General features: G+C 45.2%; 1 protein-coding gene across 2 annotated transcripts; it reads right to left on the bottom strand.

The window, feature by feature from the left end:
- Positions 1–1159: 1159 nt before the first annotated feature.
- Positions 1160–18970, bottom strand: SLC22A7 (solute carrier family 22 member 7). 2 transcript variants are annotated; one of them, XM_026104178.2, is made up of 10 exons: positions 18493–18970; positions 15772–15875; positions 10197–10351; positions 8525–8693; positions 5375–5492; positions 3931–4040; positions 3629–3843; positions 3021–3129; positions 1486–1692; positions 1160–1308 (listed from the first exon to the last, which is right to left on the bottom strand). In XM_026104178.2, the coding sequence occupies exons 1-10, from the start codon at positions 18868–18870 to the stop codon at positions 1245–1247; spliced, it is 1629 nt and encodes a 542-aa protein (XP_025959963.1). In that variant the 5' UTR covers positions 18871–18970; the 3' UTR covers positions 1160–1244. The 2 variants fall into 2 exon arrangements, with proteins under 2 accessions (XP_025959963.1, XP_025959964.1); XM_026104179.2 differs by lacking the exons at positions 8525–8693; positions 10197–10351 and having other exon boundaries at positions 18493–18964.
- Between the last annotated feature and the right edge of the window lie 3093 nt (positions 18971–22063).

The following is a 22063-nucleotide window of genomic DNA, read 5'->3' as shown; positions in this document are numbered from 1 at the left end:
ACTCCCTCTGTGACCTCAGGGGCCCCCCTTGAGGCTGAAGGGCAATGATAATGCTTAAAGTCTGCCATGCCCCAAACACCCTTCTCCACCAAAGGAGTTATCTCTCGGTATCTCGGACAAGGAACCTTTTTCTTATTGACCATATCCAAGACACCCTCTTGTGCTCCAGGAATCCACCTCTAGGTCCTCTTAGTACAGTACAGATTCAGGTCTGCCAGGCCCTGAACACTGTCTCCCATCCCTACATACCACCTGCATGCTCACTGTGAGGGAAAGCCATGCAAGAGAAGGAAAGCAGAAATACAGACGGAAGTGAAACATACAGAAGGTTACACTCAGAAGCACAAGCAGTCAAGAGCAAAAATAATGCCATGAAAATGTGTAAAATGCTCAGAAAAAAAGAAAAAAACAGGGAATATGGAGACAGCAACTCAGTAACGTGAAAATGGTTCCCTGCTTGAGCGTTGCACAGGGAGAAGGCTATGCAGGGGCAAGTGTTGACAGTTAGACCATTTGTTTTGTTCAAGTCATTTATCATTAAATTGATAGTGTATACTGGGAGGGGGGATGGAAATGTAACGAAGTATTTGGTACTGTATGTGAAATTAAGTCATCTGGTAATGAAATGCAGAGATGATGCAGTAGGATTTGGATGGATATTGCTGGGAGACAGAGAGACTCACACTTCTTCCCCCAGCTGCCAACAGGAAAGATTTGCTGGGTGCCTGCATGGAAGCAGTGGGGAAGGGGAGTGTGTTAATCTGAGCTATTAACTAAATGTATTGGCCAATGAAGATTGGCTGTTCACTCATAAACTGTGTCTAAACCTGCTTGCAGAGTCTCCGTGGGCCGCAATAGATGCCGAGGTGAAAGTAACTCAGTGATAGAGAGGTGCAGAAGTGGTGGGGAATTCAGGCAGCCCTAGGTCCTTTGGGTGGAAATCTGGAGACTGTTGAAGGAGGACAGCAGGAACTGAAGGAGGTTCTGGCTCAGGTGGACGATTGTGTATGACGCTGTAGTGGATTGAGCACCACAATAGGCTCTTGCTGGACTAAAGATCACAACCCAAATAGAAGCACCACCACAACCTCGACAGATGAAGGAACTTGGCGTTATGCATGTCCTCAGCCCCACTTCTCTGCAGAAAGAGACTGTAGGATAGCAAGGACTCTTTTATTGAAAGGTCAGAACATGGCTCAGTTTTGCAGTCCTATGTGGTATCCATGGCTGTGCCACATAGGCCCTCACCTCGGATGAGGCTGTAACGGCATGCCCTCAGGAGCACTGATTCGTAGTGGCCCTCTCACTCTGGAAGAAAAGAAGGCATGTTGGACTGATGGACATAAAACCAGGGAGCCTAACAGTCCCAATCCACCTTGGGCTGCTCCTTAATCTGCTGTCACCCAGGGACAGAGAAGCAGAGTGGGCCATCTCCCTGCCTCACTCAGCAGACACCCCACACAGGGTAGGATGGAGCTGACTCACTGTGTCTTCTCGACATCCTCGATACCCTCAGGCAGGTGCACGTTCAGTGTCTCTGGGAGCAGGAAGGCCACAGAGCCACAGCACACCGCCACACCACAGTACGTCACCTCAGGCAGAGACCGCCACACACTGTCCAGCAAAAACACAAGTGGGGCCAAAGCCCCTCCAAGGCGTGCCACAAAGGAGGTGTATCCCATCCCATTCTGCCTGGAAGGGAAGGACACCACAGTGATGTAGACCACCACAAGAAAGAAATGGCTACTTTTTTCATATCAGATCTTGGGGAAAAGTACAGGACATCTGCTCCTTCTCTCTATATTTCTATACGTGCTGAGGCCTCCCTCCCCCCCCGCCCCCCAACCAGGCTTTTCCTCTGCTAGATTTTTTCTAGGCTTTTTGTTTCTCTTCATATCTTCATACAGTGATGATAGTTCCCAAAGAGCCAGAATAGCTGCTGTGAGAAACAGATTTACTTCGATTATGAGACAGAAGCTGAAGTTCTGCACTAAAAATATCTGCTCCAAAGTTGTTTCCACTTGAAGTGTCTAAAACCCTGTGAGTATTGTCCACCTGTCCCCCTAGTACATCCTCTCATCTGCTGAGAGCAAACTTATGTCCCTCTGTCTCCTAGGTACTTCTAGACAGGCGGCCAGCATAGAGATTCCTGTGAGCACCCTTGGTCCTGCTGTAGCTATAACCTAGGAGAGCTTGGAGAGGTGCCCAAAAATAGAACCCAGGACCGATTCCACTCATTTATTTGCGGTGAAAGGATGGCATTCTACACTTGAAACAGGGATCACAGGACCTGTTTGTGCCTATGAAGAAAAAGTATGGCAGAGAGAGAGAGAGGATTTTTGCCTTTACCTGTCAATGTCTTTCACTGCATAAAAATACTGACCTATCTGAGAAAAGCAGCAAACCAGTGTGCCCACTCTGGTTTAAATATGCATTATTCCCTGCATGCAACAGACTGGTGAAAGTTAATTCCCTTCATCAGCCTCAGCAATATCCCAAACCATGCTGCTACTAAATCTTATGTCACCATTACCTGAAGATCTTTTACATAAGCTATCTTTTTTCATTCTGAAAAGCTATATATTCCCTGCTTTAATATCATCTGTAGGCCAGAATACTGTCAAACTTGTGGTAGTACATGTCCCTTATAAAACTTGACATTTCAAATGATTTTTCTCTGGGTCTTATAATAGTTATTGGTGGATTCTCCCAGGGAATTAAGCCTTTGCTAAGCACGGATTCCTTACTGAGTTCAAAAATCTTCCCACACAGAATACCCATCACCTTTCAGTGTATCTCCCTTTAGGCATAACCTGCCTGACATAATGCAGGCCAACAAAGAGTAGCTCTCTGCCCCTTTTTCCTGACTATATGTAGTCCTTAGACCTTGCTACTTCTAGAGGTAAGGCATTAGCTCTGCAGTCTAGCTAACAGCATGTCCTGCTGTGCTGATGTCAAAGACCTGAGGGTGACACCCTGCAGAGGGTCTCCTGTACACTCAGGTGAGTGGCATCTCTTACCTCAGTATGGTGGGGTAGAGCTCAGAGGTGTACAAGAAGACAGTCGTGAACGCAGATTCTGAGAAACCTTTGCCCATAATGGCTACTACAGAGCGCATGGGGGTGAAAGCTAGGAGGAAAGAAAAGACACTTATGCCAGTGGTCAAAAAGCAGCCTCTAGAAAGAAGCTTGTGGTGGCCTCAGGTAAAGTAGGGGAGAAAATTCAGAGGTCCTACAAAGTACAGAGCTACATAGCCCTGGAGCTGCTGCCTCTAAAGCTCGGATGAGTAAATTTGATGACAAACTATTAGCCCAAGTGGGAGTTGAACTGGTGAAAGGATGGATCCCAATATTTTCCACTGGACAATGTCTATAATAAGATGGGCACTTAAGTGGCTATCACTGGACCTTGACTAACTGCCTCACAGTGACTAGAGACCATCTGTTGCCACCAGATATTAGGGCGGGCCCACTTTAGCAACCTTGTCCCACTGTTACCCTTGTAGGTAGAAGGCATCTCTGTACAGAGTGGCCTCTGGGGAAGATCTCCCATTGTCCTTCTCTAGCAGTGCACTAAATGGAGGTCTCCTTTTTTAGCAAGTACCGCATATAGCAGAGGAGTGTCTCACACTTGGGAATGATGATGTTGGCTCCTATGCACAATCCGGTCAGTATGAGTGTCCACGCCTGACTCTGCCGTCGTCCAACTCGATTCACTAGCACATACATGATCAGCTTAGCTGGAATCTCAATGATGCCAAAAACAAATTGGGAGAGATACATATTGAGCCCAAAACCAGTTAGGTTCATGCTCATGCCATAATAAGAGAAGGCAACGCCAAACCTGCAAGGAGTGTGTGGAGATGGGAGTTAGGGAAATCCAGCCAGGGAACTGTAGGACAAATCCCCTGTGCAGAGCGACACTGCTTACCACACAGCGCCAGAACAGAGCGAGATCTTCCGCAGGACTGGTGTCCTGAACAGGCTGATGTAGGAGTAGCTCTCTCCTGACTTCTTCTCTGTTGTCATCCTTCTGAGGGCCTGTGAGATGTGGAAAGAAGAAAATAGCTCAGCTGCTGTACATCTGGGATCCAGACATGGAGCGCTAGACAGGCTGGGGCTCATGCCTATCCCTGCTCCAACACCATCTGGGGTTTTCCACACACTACCATTGCAGAAAAATTCTCTGGACATACATTTTCAGAGGCAAGTCTTCCTATGTGTTTTTATAGATTCTCTCTCTATTTTTTTGGACCTCTTCCTCTTCTCCTGGCCTGTTCTCTTCTCCTACCCAAATACCCCACATGACAAAAAGGATCTCAGCAAAATGTCGATCACGGTGTTAGCAAAGTCAATGTTGGCCAGTTCCACCCTCTTACCCACATGGTTGTCTGCCATTTTGTCAGATCTCAGTCAGCAGCTAACCATGAACTGCATGCATTGTTCTTATGAGTATGTTTATATAAAGTATGATTGTTAATATGTATGTTTATATAAATACAGTATATAAAAAAGAGCCAGGCACTGGGAAGTGAACCCTGCCCACAGAGAAGAAGAGACTGTCTGTTCACAAAGTCTTTCAGCAATTCATTTTGAAGTAAGTAACAGGAGAATTTTTGTAAGTTTTGTTGACTGACCAAGACACACAAGATCCATACAACCAAAGGTCTACAATACTGGCAGCTATATCTAAGCTAGTCTCTCTGGGCTTACAGTATAGTTAATGGAGATCTCATTGAAGAAGTTGATGAGTCATTTTATCCTAGAGCAAACAACTACACTTGGTCAGAAGAATCGCATGCTAATCTCCATTGACTGTATTCAATTAGCCTCTGAAGGACCCTGCAGACAGCTACGTTGTGGACACCTATCACTGGGAGAGATGAATGCCACTCTGGACGGCCTTGCCTCACCATGTCCAAAAATCATCAGCAAATGCAGGGTAGGACAGTTAAAACTGACCTTCTGATCAGGTTATGAATCACAGGACAAAAGCTGCATAAGTTGCTCGTGAGCCTGCACATTCTGCTCTCTGTTACAGGAGTGATGCCTCTACCTTATTTTTCCAGGCTGTGCTTCTCTCTCACTGGATATTTAGACCAGCATCCAGTACAGTGAGGCTTCTTGTCATGGCGATAATAAATGGAGAGATGCTCCTTCTACCCAAGGGGGATCTCTGGCCTTATGTGAGCTAAGCTGATGCTTTCTCTTTAGGGATGGTTGTAACTCCTTTCCACCACAGCACCCTGTGGATCACAGCACCCCACAGATCACACAGCAGGCTCAGAGTTGCTTCAGGTATCAAACAGAAGTAAAACAGAGAGAAAGAGAAAATGGGAGAAGAAGAATGTGTGTCTGGATCTTCAGGTTCTCACCTCTGGTGAGACAGTGAAGTCTTTCCTTCCGTTCATTCTTGCACATCTAAGCAGATGTCTGTGAGCTTGTTTCACTTTGCCATTGGCTATGAGCCACCGGGCAGACTCTGGGACCCACCTGGTATGAGGAGAGAAGACAGCATTTCTGTTGGCACTCCGTATTTTCCAGCCCACATAAATGACCCTGGCCAAAGAGAGAGGGTCTTCTCTGTGGGACTTCAGCTGGAAATAACAACTTTTATATTACATATGTATATATCAATCATATGATCTTTGATCAAAGCTTGGATTTTCTGAACTGGTAAGAATTTCCAGTTCTAATAAATTAAAATTGTCCCCAAAGAGTTTATATTTTGAGATGCATGCTTTTTGGGACTCTTTAAACTTGTAGGATATAAAAAATGACTGCATAAAAAGGACTTAGTGGGCTCTTTGGGGTTATGTTTCATGCTTATTTTGTTAATTAATAAGATTTTTTGTTTTTTACCATAATGAAAGCCTTTTGCACAAGACAGTCAACTGCGATTTAAACAGTTGTGGCTAGGAACACTAAGGAAGTAACCATGCTAGTTAGTGAAGGACTCGGAGTTCTGTATTGATGTGGAGCTAGTTAGCCTCTCTGAGAGGTCTCCTTAGCAGACCTCCACGAGGTGGGGGCCTGCGCCTCTTAATTTTCTATCCGTTCCAGCAAAAGATCAAGCCATTGCCATAAATTAGCACCTGCAGCTCCTTAATTTTGGACTTCTTCCTGATCTTGCATCTGGTTGCAATTTGTGGCTACATTGTGCTGTTTGCCCTGGAGCTTCCCACCTCACAGTGCAGTCCAGCTAGCCTAGAGGGGTGCATAGTGCTGTGTGTGTCCACATAGTGGTAAGTGCCAGAGAGTCAACAGTCAGAATATGCCATGAGCAGGATGCATCTTGTTAGAGCAGCCCACACCTACCTCCTACCACCCAAGTCTGTCCCTTGCGGGAAGGGGAAAAATAAGTCCTACCACTGTTCCCAGAGAGCCTTGCAACTGAACAGCCTGCACAGTCAGTTTGAAGACTGTACCTCTCCTCACTCTTCATATTTTTGGCTCTACACCTAGGCCCATTGGTTATGTCAAGACATGATGAGGGCTTATCCTTTCCTGGCACCCTGTCACAGAGATCTTTGATAAGGTGAACCACACATTGCTTGCAGCGTAGACATCCAACTTCTGCTGCTTTTTAGGCTAGAGGAGGAGTGTGAAGACAATACTTGTTCCCTAAGCTGCTGCTGCTCCCCTGGTTGCTGCTTTGCAGTTTCCAGGTGAAAACAGATGGGAATCTCTAAACACAGAACTTAAAGCCTTGAAGGAATATGTGAGTAAGAGTTCTACTGAAGCCATATGTTTGACAAAATCTATTTGCAGTAAGAGACTTCTGCATAGTTTTCAATCACATAAGCTTATACCCCAATCCACTTGGTGAATATAAAGAATGAAAGATGGCATTTTGCACCCATTGCCACCGTCTCCAGAATATGATATTATGTCCTGTGGTTGCTTAATGTCTCAACTGAATTATGACATACTGTCAACAATATCTCCAGAATGTGCTAAATTAGATTTGGATTGCATACTTCAGGGATTTCTTATTATGCTACAATCACTGCCCTTTTGGGTGTTTGAATTTTGATCAGACTGCGGTATAACTTCTTGAATAATTGAGCTCCGTAAAAGGCATTAACATAAGAGAGGAAAAAAATCAGCTATGATGGAAAGGGTGGGTCCAAATGTCTCTACAAATTGCAACATTTCCCAGGATTCAATTTTTATAATTGGTTATCCTAGAAAGAAAAGAAAACAACCGAAATCTCTGAAAGTCAGCAGAATACCCATTTTAGTTGCGTTGGACTTGATCAGTGAAATATCAGGTGTTATTCTCTGCTAGAAAACCTTCATCACCAGGGAAAGAATATACCTATTGAGCTATTGGTTAACAACAACATCAGTTTGTATCCCATTTTTCACAAGAATTATTTGTGATGTTGGTGATAGTTCTGTGCAGCTCTTTAATCCTTTGCTTCATTCTGATGGCCATATAAACAAGCAAACCATAGTCTCCAGAAGTCCCTTTGGTGGCAGCTGAAAGGCATCTTGACATTTGGATATCACTCCTACTCAGTGATTAAACATGTAATTTTGGGGGGCCATATGTCTAACAACCAGAACTTATTCCACTTGGTTTCCAGCTACAACATCATGTCACTCCGAGAGACATGTCTGTGGCTTCTGCAGTGTGGTCCAGCACCACACTGACACCCAAGATGAACTAAACAGCAACCCTGAGGTTGAGGAGACCGAAATTCCCAAATCTGAAGGTCCTCAGTAGAACAGCTGTGGGAATATCTGCTTGCTTATTTAAACACCGGACTTTTGTCCACCCAGGAAATGGGGCTGCCTGTGCAAAGGACCATTTTGGGTCATCTAATAAGTTAATCCAATATACTTCACACTGCAATAACGATATCAGTGAATTGACTCTGTGTTTTAGTCCATGTCATTTCATTAAAAAAAGGAGGAGGAAAAGGAGTTCTTTGATTAAATGAACCATCTCCCCTTGTAAGACTTAAGAGATGTAAGGCATTTCTTAAATAAAGCTATAGATAGGAAATAGCCTGCAGAAAACTGTTATATTTGACCAGTGAGGATGGATACATAGTTGAGAAAGGCTGTGCAAGGTGCAGAGAGATATGCACCTGACCTGGCCTGCAAATGCCATTGTCTCACATGCAAAAATTGGTACCAAAGGTGTCCCCCGCCCCACACCCTGAGGAGGGGGACAGGAGATAGCTAAGTTATTTGCCTTGAAACCCCCGGGGATTAATGCCGGGGACCTCACCTGGTCCTGCCACCAGGGGTCTCCTCACTTGCTCTGAGCCATCTCTGATAGTGCTTTCAGTACCAAATCCTGCCCCTTCATGGAGCATCCCTCTGTCCACTGAAAGCCTGGTCTCAGCCCCACTCCTACCTCTCCTCATCCCCAAAGCCATGGTGTGACTATGGCTCCTGGTCAGGAGGGACAAAACCTGGGCCACTCCAGTTTTCAAGAGCTGCTATGCCTGGAAAATCACAGCCTGCTCCCATCCCCACCAGTCCAGCAGGCTGCAGCTTGATGTGCTCACCACAAGCAGATGATGCTCAGGAGACAAGGTCCAGTTACAGCAACTAACAGCCAGTGCCAGTCCCGCACCAAGTATGCTATCATGGCCAGCAGCATGTTCCCGATGCTCCAGAAGATGCTAGTCAAGATCCCAGAGATGGTGCGATGCTGCACGTCCACCCACTCCATCGCTGCAATAGGGAGGCAGCATTCAGCTGGGACACACAGGACTTCTACAGGAAAAGGTCTGCAGGGCTTTGTAACAAGGGCAAAGTGAGGCAATTTCCCTGGTCTTTTTCTCTGGGAGAGTTCCACTGCTTGACAGATGTTTGCCACATTTAAAATGTTTAAAATTTAAAAAGTTCATCCAAAATGGTTAGCCTCTGGCAAAGTTGTAAGCAACTAAAATATAGCCTTGAAAGAAGAAATACTGGACAAAACAATGAGAGTCACAATGCTAAAAACACTTTAGGTGGTACTTTTTTAATTCCATTGAATAACATTCAAATGATTTTCTCCATCAGACTCATCAATTTTCCCCCTAATTATCTAGTTATTTCTTGTCTGCACAGTTTCCCATTTCTCTGCCCACCCATTATTCCAGATTAAAGAAATATATTAAGATGAACTGACCTACCTGTGGAATCTACTGAGAGCAGATACTAATATACACATAAAGCCAGAAAAAATGGTGGTCTCCTTGTTTTTTTGTGTGAACCAAATGCCACTTTTCTTCCACAGATTTGAACATCTGGCTACAACCTCTAAGAATCACAAATATCTTTCCTAAGCGCCACTTTGCCTTGTAGTCCTGTGGCCCAGAGTGCCACCTGCTAGAAATAGGCCTCAACCTTTATAACAATAATCAGCCATAGTAGGCCTTGGGATTTGTCGGGCCTGGCATGGACTTGTTCAGTCTTGAGCCTATTTTAGCTTGATTCTGGCTATACCTGCAAAAATTCTGGAAGTTTTTGCTGCATCTGTAAGCTGCTCTAGGATCTGATGATTCTTGCCTAGAGTGTCCTAACTGTATCAGCAAAATCATCTGATGAGCCTGCTGGGTACCCTCAGGTTTGGAGCTTGCTTTTTAGTTATATTATTACTTAACTTTTTTTAGCTTTGATTTTGCTTAGCTTTGTATGATTTTTGTGGTGCTCTCCCCTCCCTTTCAAAAAATACAGATTTGGAGCATACGAAAACAATTCCAAGCAAAGCCAAGACTGGGAAGGAAGAAACACCCCAGAAGTGACACACCCTCCTCCTTCTGCTGAAGACATGGACATGCTGATGAACTGCCTCAGCAATGTACTTGAAGGGTGAGAACTCAGTATTGGAGGAAAGGGGTAAACATTTTTGTCTATGTGTTTATTGTATTACTAATGATCCTTAACTGAAACTGGGTAATACAGTTTATAAGTGTTAATGTTGCAGCGGAACTAATAATTAGTGGTTGATTATACCTTCGTTAGACTGTAAAGCATTAATTAGACTAACAGTAAATGCTAATTTTTGGATCCTTATATAAGGGGTGTTCTCTTGGTTGCCCATAGTGAAATTGCCTACGTAACAATTTCCAAACTCCTGTTCCTACTTGTTTTGCCCAGATTGGTACAGCTGTCCCTACCTACTTGTCCACCACCTGCCAAACGTCTCCCTGTACAATCAGGCACCCTCAGACCCCCACACTTACTTACCTAACGGCAATACAATAAAGGAGATGCCACTCAGGGCCACACCGGTGAGGGTCCGTGTGATAGCCAGCATGCTGTATGAGGTGGAGGCAGCACTCAGCATCCCGAATATGACTGAGCACACCAGTGACACCAGCAGCATAGCTTTCCGTCCATATCTGCCACAAGCACAGACTGTATTACAGCAGCTGGAAACCTGTCCCAGGAGCAGGGTTTGAAATGGGGCAAAGCAGAGACTCGAGGAGGCCAATAAAAATATCACCTGCTTTGCAAAGAGCACAAGATGCAGTGCAATGGCCTAGAGAGAAGGAAACTGCTCTGGATGCAGGCTGTGCCACAGTGGCACAATCCCACTCAGAGTGGCAACCCGCCCTGTGAGCATCAACCATGAGACTCTCCAGAGGAAGCAGCAGTATTGATCAAAAACCCAACATGCTGGGCTCCCCCATCAATGCCACCATCAAATGTGTGATGTCAGCTTGAAAACCCATGCCGCTGGCACACCCTGCTCCCTCCAGCAGCCGTCCCCACTCCCAGCTTTGCTTCTCAGTTCAGCATCTCCTCCTCTTTATGTGGCCCCCTCAGGACCAGCCACCATCCCTGCTCCCAAGGAGGAAGAGGAGAAAAACACATAACACTTTTGCACTAGTCTCCAAAATGAAAATAATGATCCTGAAGGAAAAGAAAAGGAAACCATTTGTCAGCCCCCATGTGCAAATAGCCCTGATCTCCAAAAGGACCTATGAGAAACCTTCCAGGATGTCCTTTACTAAGGGTTTTGGAAGCAATATGACCACCTGGCCCCTGATGTCCCTTTCAAATGTAGTGTGGAGAAATATAGAAAATCAAATACACACTATAAATATTTATTTTTATACACACGCATGCACAGAAATGTGTGTATGTGCAGAAGCATTCTACACAACCCACGAAAAGCGAAACGGAGCACAGTATTGAGGTTTCAGTGAAGGTATTGATAAAATAAAGCCATCACAGCCTTTGTGGAAGGGCAATCAGGGGAATGCCATTATACCCAGAAATCATCCGAGAGTGGAGGGGGCCTGCTGATGAATTTGAGCACTGAATATGAAGAAAGTTTAGGTTCAAAGCAGACTAGTAAATTATCCTGTCGATAGGTAGTGTTCAGTCTATAGGAACTGAAATTGTGGCCCAGTTCTGGCTTTAGGGCTCTCTCAGTGGCCACTGGAGAAGGATGGTAGCAAGGACCAGTACTTCATGAGGGTGAATGATGTGGTGGGACATAATGTCACAATAACATTGTTAAAAACAATCACAGATTACTTCATGCAGCAGCTAGTTAAGCAGTCTCCTGGAGAAGAAACAACTCTTGGATTGGGCCTGACCAGTTTTCTGGACCTGCTTTGAAACATAAGCAGAGCCAGTCTGCAAAAGTCAAAGTAATACTCTTGGGTCAGAGCAGCAACACTCAGTAACCCACCAACGCTGTATCCGTCTTCCAGTAGGGTAACTGCCTAAGAAAGGAGCTAAATTTTTTAAAAGAAAAACTTTTTTGAAAATATACTAAAGAGGATGTCAAAACATCAAATCCCCTGCAGAGTGCAAGACAGCTATTTATTGACTCATTAGTAGAGTCTCTCAGCAATGTATGCCACCTGGTAGGGAAACCAGAGGGAAGGTAGCAGGATTGAACTGCAAGCTACAGGAAGGCTGCCAGAAGTGATGCAGTTGAAATCACCTTCAAAGAGAGAGAGGGAAGAACCCAGCCACTGAAAGATTAAATGTTAAAAAAAAATTATAAAAGGAGCAAATCACACAAGCATAGCAAGAAATAAGAAGCCATTTTCATAAATATCACAATCTGGAAGTTTGCCAGAGAGTTATACAGCCAACAGACAAGCTACAAAAAGACTGTTTGGAAAAGAGCAGGCAACAGCAGAAAAATTACTGTTTTTGAGAGACACATTCACAGTGAAGATGCTTGGAGAGGTTACCGGGGTAAAATTTGTTGGCAGATATGTTCTCTAATCCATGTGTTTGTAGAAGTTGTTTAGAACAAATAACAAAATGAACTGTAGCAAAATGCCACAACCGGATGGTTTTCACCCCAGGGCACTAGAGAGTTAAAGGATGAAGTATCTGAATTACTACTGTCTCAATGAAGTGGGACCTCCTAGTGCCTTTGTATGAGAGAAAAGGAAGGTTGCTAGTGGGAGATCAACTTATAAGAGGTCTTAGGGGAGATGTGGGGCACATCTGAGGTTTAATAGATCTGGCACTGATACTGATAAAATGGTTAAAAATCATGTTAAGAATTAGAATTCATACATACATGGATAGGCAAATAGTGGAGGAGTCAGCGTGGCTTCTGCAGGGAATACCCATAACCTATGGAAGTTCACTGAAGGAGAAGTCAAGCACGTGACAAGCAAGATATGACTGATCCAGAATGCTTAAGACTTTTAACAGAATCAGTCAAAACCATCCCCCACACCAAAGGGGAAAAACTAAGCTCTCACAGGAGAAGAGAGGAGTTCTTTACATGGATAAGTAATATATTAATAGCTAGATGGCAAGAATAAATGGTCACTTTAAGCATTTCTGGCCCTCCATCTCAAACAGGTACTGTAGGGCTGGAGGAGGCCAACACAGGCAAAACCAAAGGCAGATGAGGGAAGACTATGAAGAGCAAGCATGGAAAGGAAATAATAGAAATGGGGTCTGCGTGGGTGCTGGAGGAGGTGGGTGGCAGTGACAGTTGGCTGTCTCTGGAGTGTTGTGGCAAACTAACACAACATGCTTGACCTGTTTGTTATGGTTTACCTGCTTTTGCTCAACCTGCTCTTTAGCTTTACCCTTCTTTCTAAAGATTTCCCCATTCCCACCACTGTCAGCCCCACACACCTTCTCTGCCACTGTTGAAGCAAATACTGCGCTTACCCTTCCACCCAGTGCCCGTAGCAAAGCATCTTGGGAAAGAGGGGAAATCAAGGCACAAACATACATAAATTTGGGGCTTGTAAAAGTTTTGGCCTCAATCCCAAATCATGAGTCTATGGAGGAAACAGATAAAAATGTGAACAAGACAAAGACCCTTCCCACTTGATACAGGAAAAAGAATCTGCCAAATTTATCCTTTGTGCATTGCTCCCACCGCTGTTGGGAGGCTGCAGGTCTCTCCTGATGTGACCTACTCTCCCTTGGGCACTGTGACCAAGTAGCTTGGCTAGTCAGTGCATAGTTGGCTCTGCTCCAGGTTGCTCACGAGGGCACAGATGGCTATCAAGCCCTCTTTAGCTGTCATCTTAGCAGATCAAAGGGTCCTGGTCTATTTAATTGGAAGCCAAGGCATAACTTGGTCTTTTTTGTTAGCTTCTCCAGATTTTCTCTGGTTCTACTATACCCTTTTGAGATCAGGAGGAGGATGAAGGGGAATCAAAACTGCACACTGTGTTTACGATGTGGGGCCACCATGGATTTACATATTGTGGCACAGTGCTGTTCTCTTTAATTTTCTCGTCCTTTCCTAGCAATTCTTGTTTTTTTTTATTTTAAACATGAAGCTAGGATTGTTTATCTCTGTTTTATATTAATCTACCCTAAAATTTTGTCTTCTATTTCCTACCTAGTTACAGAACTTGGTAAGGTCTTTCTGCAGCTCTCCACACTCAGACCTCATCTTTACAAGCCTGGATAACTCCAAACAACATCACCTTTTCCAGATCATTCATGAATATGCTGAACAGCACACAAACTCAAGCACAGGTTCCCACAGACTCTCCACTAGTGACCTCCCTCCATCGTAACAACTGACCACTTATACCTCCCCCTTTTTCCCCTGACTTTTAATCAATTATTTAGCCATGCAGTAACCTTCCTTCTTATCTTAGCGCAGCTTAGGTTCTTTAAGAACCTTTGGTAAGGAAACTTCTTGAAATCCGAGTAGATGTGCCTCCTCTGTTTGCATGCCTGTTAGCACCTTCAAAGAAATCCAAAGTATTTTTAAGGCATCAGTCTTTTGCATAGAAACTGCTGATTCTTCACCAGCATATCATATCTACCCATGTGCCCACTGATTCTGTTTTTCAGAACAGTTTCTACTGATTTTCTCAGTACAGATAGATGTTAGGGTGCCTGGCTGATAGCTCCCTAAATCTCTCTTGGAGACCAGTTTAAAAACTGATTGGATGTGTGATACCTTCCCAGTCCTCTGCCGCCAGTATTCCAGCTTCTTCATCCTGAAGTCTCTGTAGGACTCCAGGACAACTGCTCCCTGGTCCTGGCAGTTTACTGTTACTCACTCTGTTTTCTCCAAGCCTTCTTCAACCAGCACATTTCAAGATGGGTTTTCTAATGAGAATGCTCCAACTCAAATACCCACCCCTACACATTCTCCCACTGTAAGCACAAAGGCAGGGAATTTGTGTCCTCCACTATAGCTTTATTTTTTCCCAGGTGGTCCTTTTAAGCCTTGACCATTTACACTCCCTAATAAACCATTCAAAAAGCAATTTATTCTTCATTTGTATGCCTTTCGCTCTAGTAGAGACATTTTCTTCTGCCTTATTTTGTCCTGCTGCTTTTCCTGACTCTGAATTTCTTTCCCTCCAACTGTGCTGTAAAACCTTTTTAGATACATAGCTGAGACACATAGTTTGAAAACCAGCCAGGTGTCTTAGGTGCTCGTACAAGAGTACCGATATATGCAGAGACATGGATGTAGCAGCTTCCATCTTCAGCACTAAATTGCCGGGGTGCACATATCGTGAGGCTGGTTCATTTCTGTGATGTGGTGGTTTTGCCTGCCCTACAAAAATGTTCTTTTAAAGAACCAAGCAGTTACCTATGCAGGAAACTCAGACACTGAATAATGAATAGTGTGGAGTGAACAGCACATCCTGACTGTATGTTTGCTCTACATATTCTCTGGTGCCTTTCCTAATTCTGCTGTTTGGAAGAAAAATAAGAAAAACTCCAAAACAAAAATCCCAAAACAACAACCAGTTTCTTAATTTATGCCCTTGCTGAGTTGTTTGAGTCTTTTCTGGCTTATCCTATCAGATTTTAACATTCAGCCAGACCAATAGGATTCATTCCTGTTTTCCTCATTGGAATACTACCTGAGCTCTTCCCAGAGGAATGCCACCCTGCTTATAACTGCCTTGACTCTGCTTCTCTAGGAAAGACAGAGTCAGTTTTTGCTTGCTTGAGTCTCTTTTTCAGACATGGCATGCATTTGTTCCGAGCTTATTTGGGTGTCCTAAACCAATTTCCATATAACTTTCAAAGACTTAACTCTTTCAGCAGCTTATTTTGACTTTGCCTTAACTAGGTTTCTCCATTTCAGACAGGTCTCCTTTTTTGAATCCACAAAGCAGGTGGGGACGGCACCTAACATTCAGTCTCTGTGTTGCTTCTCAGTACGACTTTAACCCAATTTTCACTGGAGGGGCTGAATTCTCCCTTCACAATTGTGTTTTCTGCTTTCTCTGCTTCTCCAATTGTCCTCTGCAGGTCACCAGTTTGTGAAGGTTTTGTCATGAAACTGAAACCCAGGGCTGGGGAGGGAGGAAGGGGAATAGCCTGAAAAGAGTCAAACCTGTCTGAAAGGTAGCCAAAAATCACAGCCCCCACTGTAACACCGATGAAGAAGAATGTTGCAGTCGCTTGGTTCAGTCCGCGCTGCTCACACACCAGGTCCCACTGAAACACAAGGCCAAAATGACTCTTAGTGCCCAGTTCAGCCTCTGCCACCTTCTCATACCCCTTCCCTCCAGCGATCAGCCATGGTGTCTTGCAGCTTATATCAGCCAAACTTGACTGAGTGAAAGGTAGGACCCTGCACTAAACTGCACATAGGACACTGCCAGAGCCTCACAAAACTCAAGAGGCCTCCCAGTTATTTAGTCCCACTGTGACAGTCTCTCTATGGACACTTGTTGGGTATCAGAAAGCTTTTCTGGGTATCACTCATCATGGAGAGGTCCCTTTTTCCTCTCCTGACCTCCGTGATAGCTGCTCTCAGCTTGCCTGGTGCACCTTTCCGCTGGTTCCCTCTCATGCTCTAGATGCTCCAGGGCTTGCCCTGGGGCTTTTGTAGGGTGCCATAGTGCAGTGAGCCGTGTCACAGCCTTTGGTAGGTGATGCCTTGTTGATAGCCAGTTACTGCTGTTTTTACCAATTTCCTTTGAAGCTCTCTGTGCTGAGAGGGAGGAGGGCAGAGGAGAAGCCAGACCACACAGTTGTTCCTGACATGTACTTATTGATTTTTTTCCAAGAGGGTGTTCTAGACGTTTTTCTTCAGTAAATTAATGAGCATCGTCTTACTTTCTTGGAGGTGCAAATGTTGTCAATCAAGTAGTAAGTACTCCCTGGTCAAGTTGCAGAGTTAATCTTCAATATGTGCATAACCTGGAAAAACTTAAGCTAATCATCCACCCAGCCTCATAATCTCTGTGACAAAGTCAGCCAGAATTTGAGCAACTTTTTTTTGCTGCAAAAGCAAAAGACTCCAGAGAAAGCCTTGGCCCCTCAGACACGACCTGAGGCCACTGCACCACTGACTGCAGTGTCACAGGGTGTTGCACTAAGCATGTGTGCTGCCGAACACCTCTCCCCTGCCTTCTCCTGCAAGGACACTTTGCCCCCTTCGCCCTGATACGGTGCAGAAATGAGACGCAGACCTGGAGCGCATCTAACCCTCACTTCACTGACTGCCAAACTTGGGGACGGTCAAGTGGTAGAGAGGAGGCACTGGCTTTAGCTTAAGGTTTGGCCTTGTTCTTACTAAGATAGGAAACCATCTCAAAATAACAGCACTCCTGCTCTCATTTCCAACCCAGCTATGCCCCTTTGTCTGACTGAATTGTCCCTTTCCCCAAGATCCCCTGTGCTTTGGGCCACCTTCCAAGGAAGGAAAATTACAGCCCGCAGGTTAAGTATTAACATCCAAAGGTATCACTGTCAGACAGCCCTAGCTTGGTGGTTAACGTTTGACAGGCAGGCACCTAGGGCAGGCTCAAGGTTAAAACTAGCCAGCATGCTGGGTCTTAGAGGGAGGCCCCTGGAGAGCATATTTTTTGGCTGACAGCAGGGAACCTCTTGTAACTGGACTGACAGTGTCCTAAATCTGGGAAACATCTTCCAGAAGGATGAGGAAACCATGAGCTGGGGGCTTTGCATGGATGGTCCTGATGCAGCAAAGCTCCCACTCTGCTCTGGCTCCCTAGACAGCACCTAATGGGCTTGATGAGCGCCTGCTGTTAGGCTTCACTGTCCCTGCTTTCCCATTCACGCTAGCTCCATCCAGGCTTTTGCCATGGGACCTGCCACATGGCTGCTGACCCCCCCCTCTGCTGGCTGACATAATGCATGAGGACAGAGCTGGTACTTGTCAGGGTGATGCCCTCAGTGTGTCCAGAGTGCTTGTCCCCAGTCTGGAGGATACCATCCAGCAGCTGTTTCTCCCCCACCTCCTTGCTCTGGAAGCATCATCCTCACTTTGCCATGATCAGTAGCCCAAACCTACTTCTTCTGGGCTGTGGTCCAGGAGTCTTCTTTTTTGACCCCCTGCATCCTACTTTCTGTGTCCACCCTCCTTGATATCCCCCTCCCACCTCTCTGCACCCAGTGCCATTCCTCCCTTTTCATTTTGCCCATCCCTCCCTGCCAGCCCCATGCCCACTGGCTGCCTCAACCCCAGGACTCCTCTCCAAGCACCAGTGCTTCCCAAGCAGCAATGGGATAGCACTGTGAGCAAATGCTGTCCCCTGTCGCAGGGGAACCCACTTAGCCCTCTGTCCTGCTTGTCCTCCTAGCTATGGACATAACCAGACAAATGGGAAACACTGAAACTATGCCAAGGGAACAGAGGTAAAGCAGGCAAAGGGGGAGAGAAGCATGGCAGTCTCAGGGAGAAGAGGGGGAATCGAGGAAGAGAGATGGCCAAGGGAATAGGAGTTACAAAAGTCTTGGGAAAATCAGAAAAGCAAATCATGGGCTCAGATGAAATCCTTACAGGGTACAATCATGTGCAAATGCCATGTGGTCCACGACAGAAAATCCCATGGTACCCTCTGTCCCACTATATCTCCATTACTGGAAAAATTGAGATGCTCATAATGAGAAATGCTGGGTTCTAATTCTCAGCTTCAGAGAGCTTCCCCATCCCAAGTCATCTTCTCTAAACAGGTCATTTCAAATGATGATTAAAATACAAAGATTCCCCTCTGATTCCGTGCACGTAGGAGATAGCTCTCCATCTGCTCCTCAAAATGCTGATCTAATTTCTTTTTCATCTAGATCAAAGGCAAGGAATTACCTGGGTGGCTATGGTGGAGGTGAACTGCGAGTGGTCATAGACCCATCCATGTCTGCAGTCCTCAATAATCGAGTCATTTTCTGGTTGCAGAGAGGAATTGAGCAGTAGGTAAAACTGAGGCTGCGAGAACATCTCACAGGACCTGAAGGTGCCATCAGGCTCCCGGGGGATGCTGATGAGTAGAAGCTCCTCTGTGGTGAGGTTCTCAAATGCCTCATGGCGTGGAATTGTACAGTGATGAGAGGGAGTAGCAGCAAGAAAATTGTGCAGCAGGAAATGCATGGGAACGTTGATTCTTGGGAGGCAGAGGAGAAACAAAATCAAGATCTGGAATCGGCCAAAGCCACCGGTTTCCAGCAAGAGATCCTCAAATTTCATCTTCTCTATGGAGTTTGCTCATTCGAAACAGCTAAGTACCAAGGAGCAGCAACATGAGCTTGAAGAATGGTCTCTGTTCTTGGAGCTAAACTTCATATAGCTTTTCATACAGCCACTTCCTCGGACTTTGAGACCTCGCTGAAAGGTTGATATCCCCACAGTGACATTCTCCATTTGGGGTAGAGCCAAAGAAATCATCCTGCGTGCACAAAGCACATTCATTTCAAGTGGACTCAGCACAAGGCACCTTACCTTTTTAGAGACTTTTTTTAGAGCCCTTCTATTTCAGTTTTTGAGAGGGAGACCCACATTAGGAAAGGAGGCTATGGGAAAGCACTGTCGAAGCACCATCATTTCTGGTGTGGGGTGCTGTGACAAGCTTTGTCTCAGATGAGCTGATCACCGGCTGCCTGAGATGGGCCATGAAATGAACTCACAGGAGAGTGGCAGAGACCCATTGCTTAAGGATGCCCATGGGCACCAAAACCTGTGCTGTGCATCAGTTATGTGTTTCCTGAGGTTTTAGGATGGCTTGTGTCAAATCATGACCTGGGAACAGGGAGTCTGGAGAGGATGAGAGAGTGCCCAGAAGAGAAGGTGGATGGGAGAGATGAGTGTCTGGAAGGAGATGTGCTCTGTGGACTAATGGGACAGCCCAAGGAGTGAGGGATCTGCAGTCCTGACTGAGCCACAAGTACTGCTGCCACCAGTGCCACACAGACCTTGCACCTTGCACTGCCTGTTTCAGGAAATGGGTTCCAGGAGGAGATGGGTCTTTAATTTGAGTTTCCACTCATCTTGTGTTATTAACCAAGGAAATGGGCTCTATATTCAGCTAGGGCCACTGCAGGACAGGATTAGATTGTGCATCTGAGAGACTGACAGGTATTTGGAGGAGCCTGTCACCTAAGGTGGAGGCTGATGAACAGCATCTGCCACACGTGACAGTTGTGTTTTACATGTCACACAACCACAGGGCAAAAAGCTTTGACACTAGTGGAGCAAGGAGCAGGAAAATTGCTGGATTTTTTGGAAGAATTACAGAAACAATGCCTGAAAAATGCAGCAACTGGGGAGTTATGGCATCAGAGCTTACACAGGCACAAACAACATGGTTTAAAGAAGAAAAGTCTCTAGTCCTTGTGCCTGGAACAAAAATCAGTGAAGTGGCAGCTCCAGATACCCCAGGCCTGTTAAAATTGCCAGGAGCTGCACAACCTGTTTCATGCCCAGCAGAGACCTCGCTGGAGGATCACTAACACTTCAGGACAAGATAGACAACTCCCTAAGCTTGGCCAGTGTGGGCAAGCTTAGGAAGAGGAAGGAGATCAGGGCAGGCTAAACTGGGAGCAGTGGGATGGAAGGCTCTACCCTGACTCTCTGTCAGGAGTCTGCAGGACTTCAGGTCCCTTTCTGAACACTCTTAGCACATCAGGATACAAGGCATGGGCAAACTTCTCCTGCAGCAAGTGCTGTACACAGGCTGGACCCATTGGACAGACCCTGGGGATAACACTCTCCAGACCGTCGCATCCCACATTTGTCTGTGAGCAACATGCAGCAAGCAGGGGAAGCACCCCATTGTTGTCCGTCTAAAGGCTATATAACCACTTTGCAGGGTGCATGCAAAGTAGTGCAGTAGAGATGAGGATGACCAAGAAAGCCTTTCTTAGGATCTCTTGTCACAGCTGAATGGCCAGGCTGAGCATCACCTAGTTATCAAATGCTGCAATGGTGGAAAGCACTCTGAGCAGGACAACACCATAGGCTGATGCTTACAAGGCAATGGAAGCCATGCTGTGACCTTAGGAGATCTTTGCTCTTTTTAGCTGTCTGTGTTTAACTAACACATTGCCCCAGTCTTTGCTGTGAACAATTCCCAATGCTCATCTTGGGTCAAGTGTGTGTGTGTGTGGGGGGGCCGCATGAGACAACACAGTGCCTCCAGAGTTATAGTTTAAACTTAAGTTGAACTAAAGGGCAAATTGCTTTTCTTCACCACTACTCTTCTAAGAGCAAGGAATAAAAATGCTCATTGATTCTCCTTTACATGTTTAAGGTGCAAAGCAGCTCTAGCCTACCCATCAGAAACGTGGCTATATTTCAATGCCCAGCAACTCCTGGGACTGCAATTCGTACTGCAATTGCTCAAAATGTATGTTAGTTGATTGCAATATTTCTCTAACCCAGATGCATTCATTTTAAATTCAAATTTAAATTAATTTAACACATTCATTTAACTAGTTACCAGATTTAGTTAATGACCAACATGTGTGCAAACAGTGTGACTCACTATGCCCTACTACTTGGCTAATTAGGCTCAGGACCTGACTCAAACTGCTTTGACTTGCCTGGCTGTGGTGACAGCAGGCTGACTCCCTGGCTGCTATTTTCACATATAAAACTGTAAAGAATTGACTTCTTACTTCATATATGTACAATTTTCTCCTGCAATCTTTCTTTCTTTCCCTTTTCAGAATACCAGCTGTTGTTAAGGAAGAAGATTATTAAATGACGCAATCACTAATGTGTTGTTTCCAGCTGTAGTTTTATAACACCTTGTTTACAGAGCTGTACTAGACTGGCTGACAGAAGTACTTGATTCACTCCTGTAGCAAATAGAGCCACACCATGTGTACCTTGGGTGATCCTCACTGGCTTTTCTAGTTGACATCAGTAATGTGCCTGGGATGAGTTCTGTTCCTCTTCTAGACTTTTAATTGCTCATTGGTCCTTAATTCTCCATATCTTCTCAAGAAGCCTGTTTATAGTCTTTAACACGCTTCCTTTTGTTACTTGGTATAGACTATTTATACAGTGTCTGCAGAAGTTGCAGAGGTTATTTCATCTATTTTCCCCATGAATTTTAGCTCTTTTGCCAGTAACAGAGGGTGGTTTTATAGTAAAAGTTTTTACTTTAACTTTTTCTTAGAAGAACATCACTAAATAAAAATCCTGACTGCCCTATATCACACAAAGGTCACATAAGGGACATGAGGGACAAAGGTAATCCTAACCTGATTGGTGTGATTCCAGACTGAGGAAAGACATTTGGATTCTCAGAAGTTATGGAGAGGAAGAACATTATATCTAGAGCTGGAACAGGAACCACTCATATCAGCTAGAGAGCTGTCACTGCAGAATAGCTGGAGGTCAGACTAGTGTGTTGTAGGCTGGTGCTTAAACTGCATTT

The sequence above is a fragment of the Dromaius novaehollandiae genome, chromosome 3, assembly GCF_036370855.1.
Source record: "Dromaius novaehollandiae isolate bDroNov1 chromosome 3, bDroNov1.hap1, whole genome shotgun sequence".
Classification (NCBI taxonomy): Eukaryota; Metazoa; Chordata; class Aves; order Casuariiformes; family Dromaiidae; genus Dromaius; species Dromaius novaehollandiae.
This window is presented reverse-complemented; position numbering and strand designations above follow the sequence as displayed.

Bases quoted from the DNA above. Each gene is read 5' to 3' on its own strand.
- SLC22A7 (XM_026104178.2), bottom strand. From the start codon at position 18,870: ATGAAATTTGAGGATCTCTTGCTGGAAACCGGTGGCTTTGGCCGATTC. The intron at 5,493-8,524 runs GTGAGCACATCA...TCCTCATACCAG, and splicing joins CTGAGCATCATCTGCTTGTG to GTGGGTCCCAGAGTCTGCCC. The intron at 3,844-3,930 runs GTAAGCAGTGTC...CACTCCTTGCAG, and splicing joins CTCTGTTCTGGCGCTGTGTG to GTTTGGCGTTGCCTTCTCTT.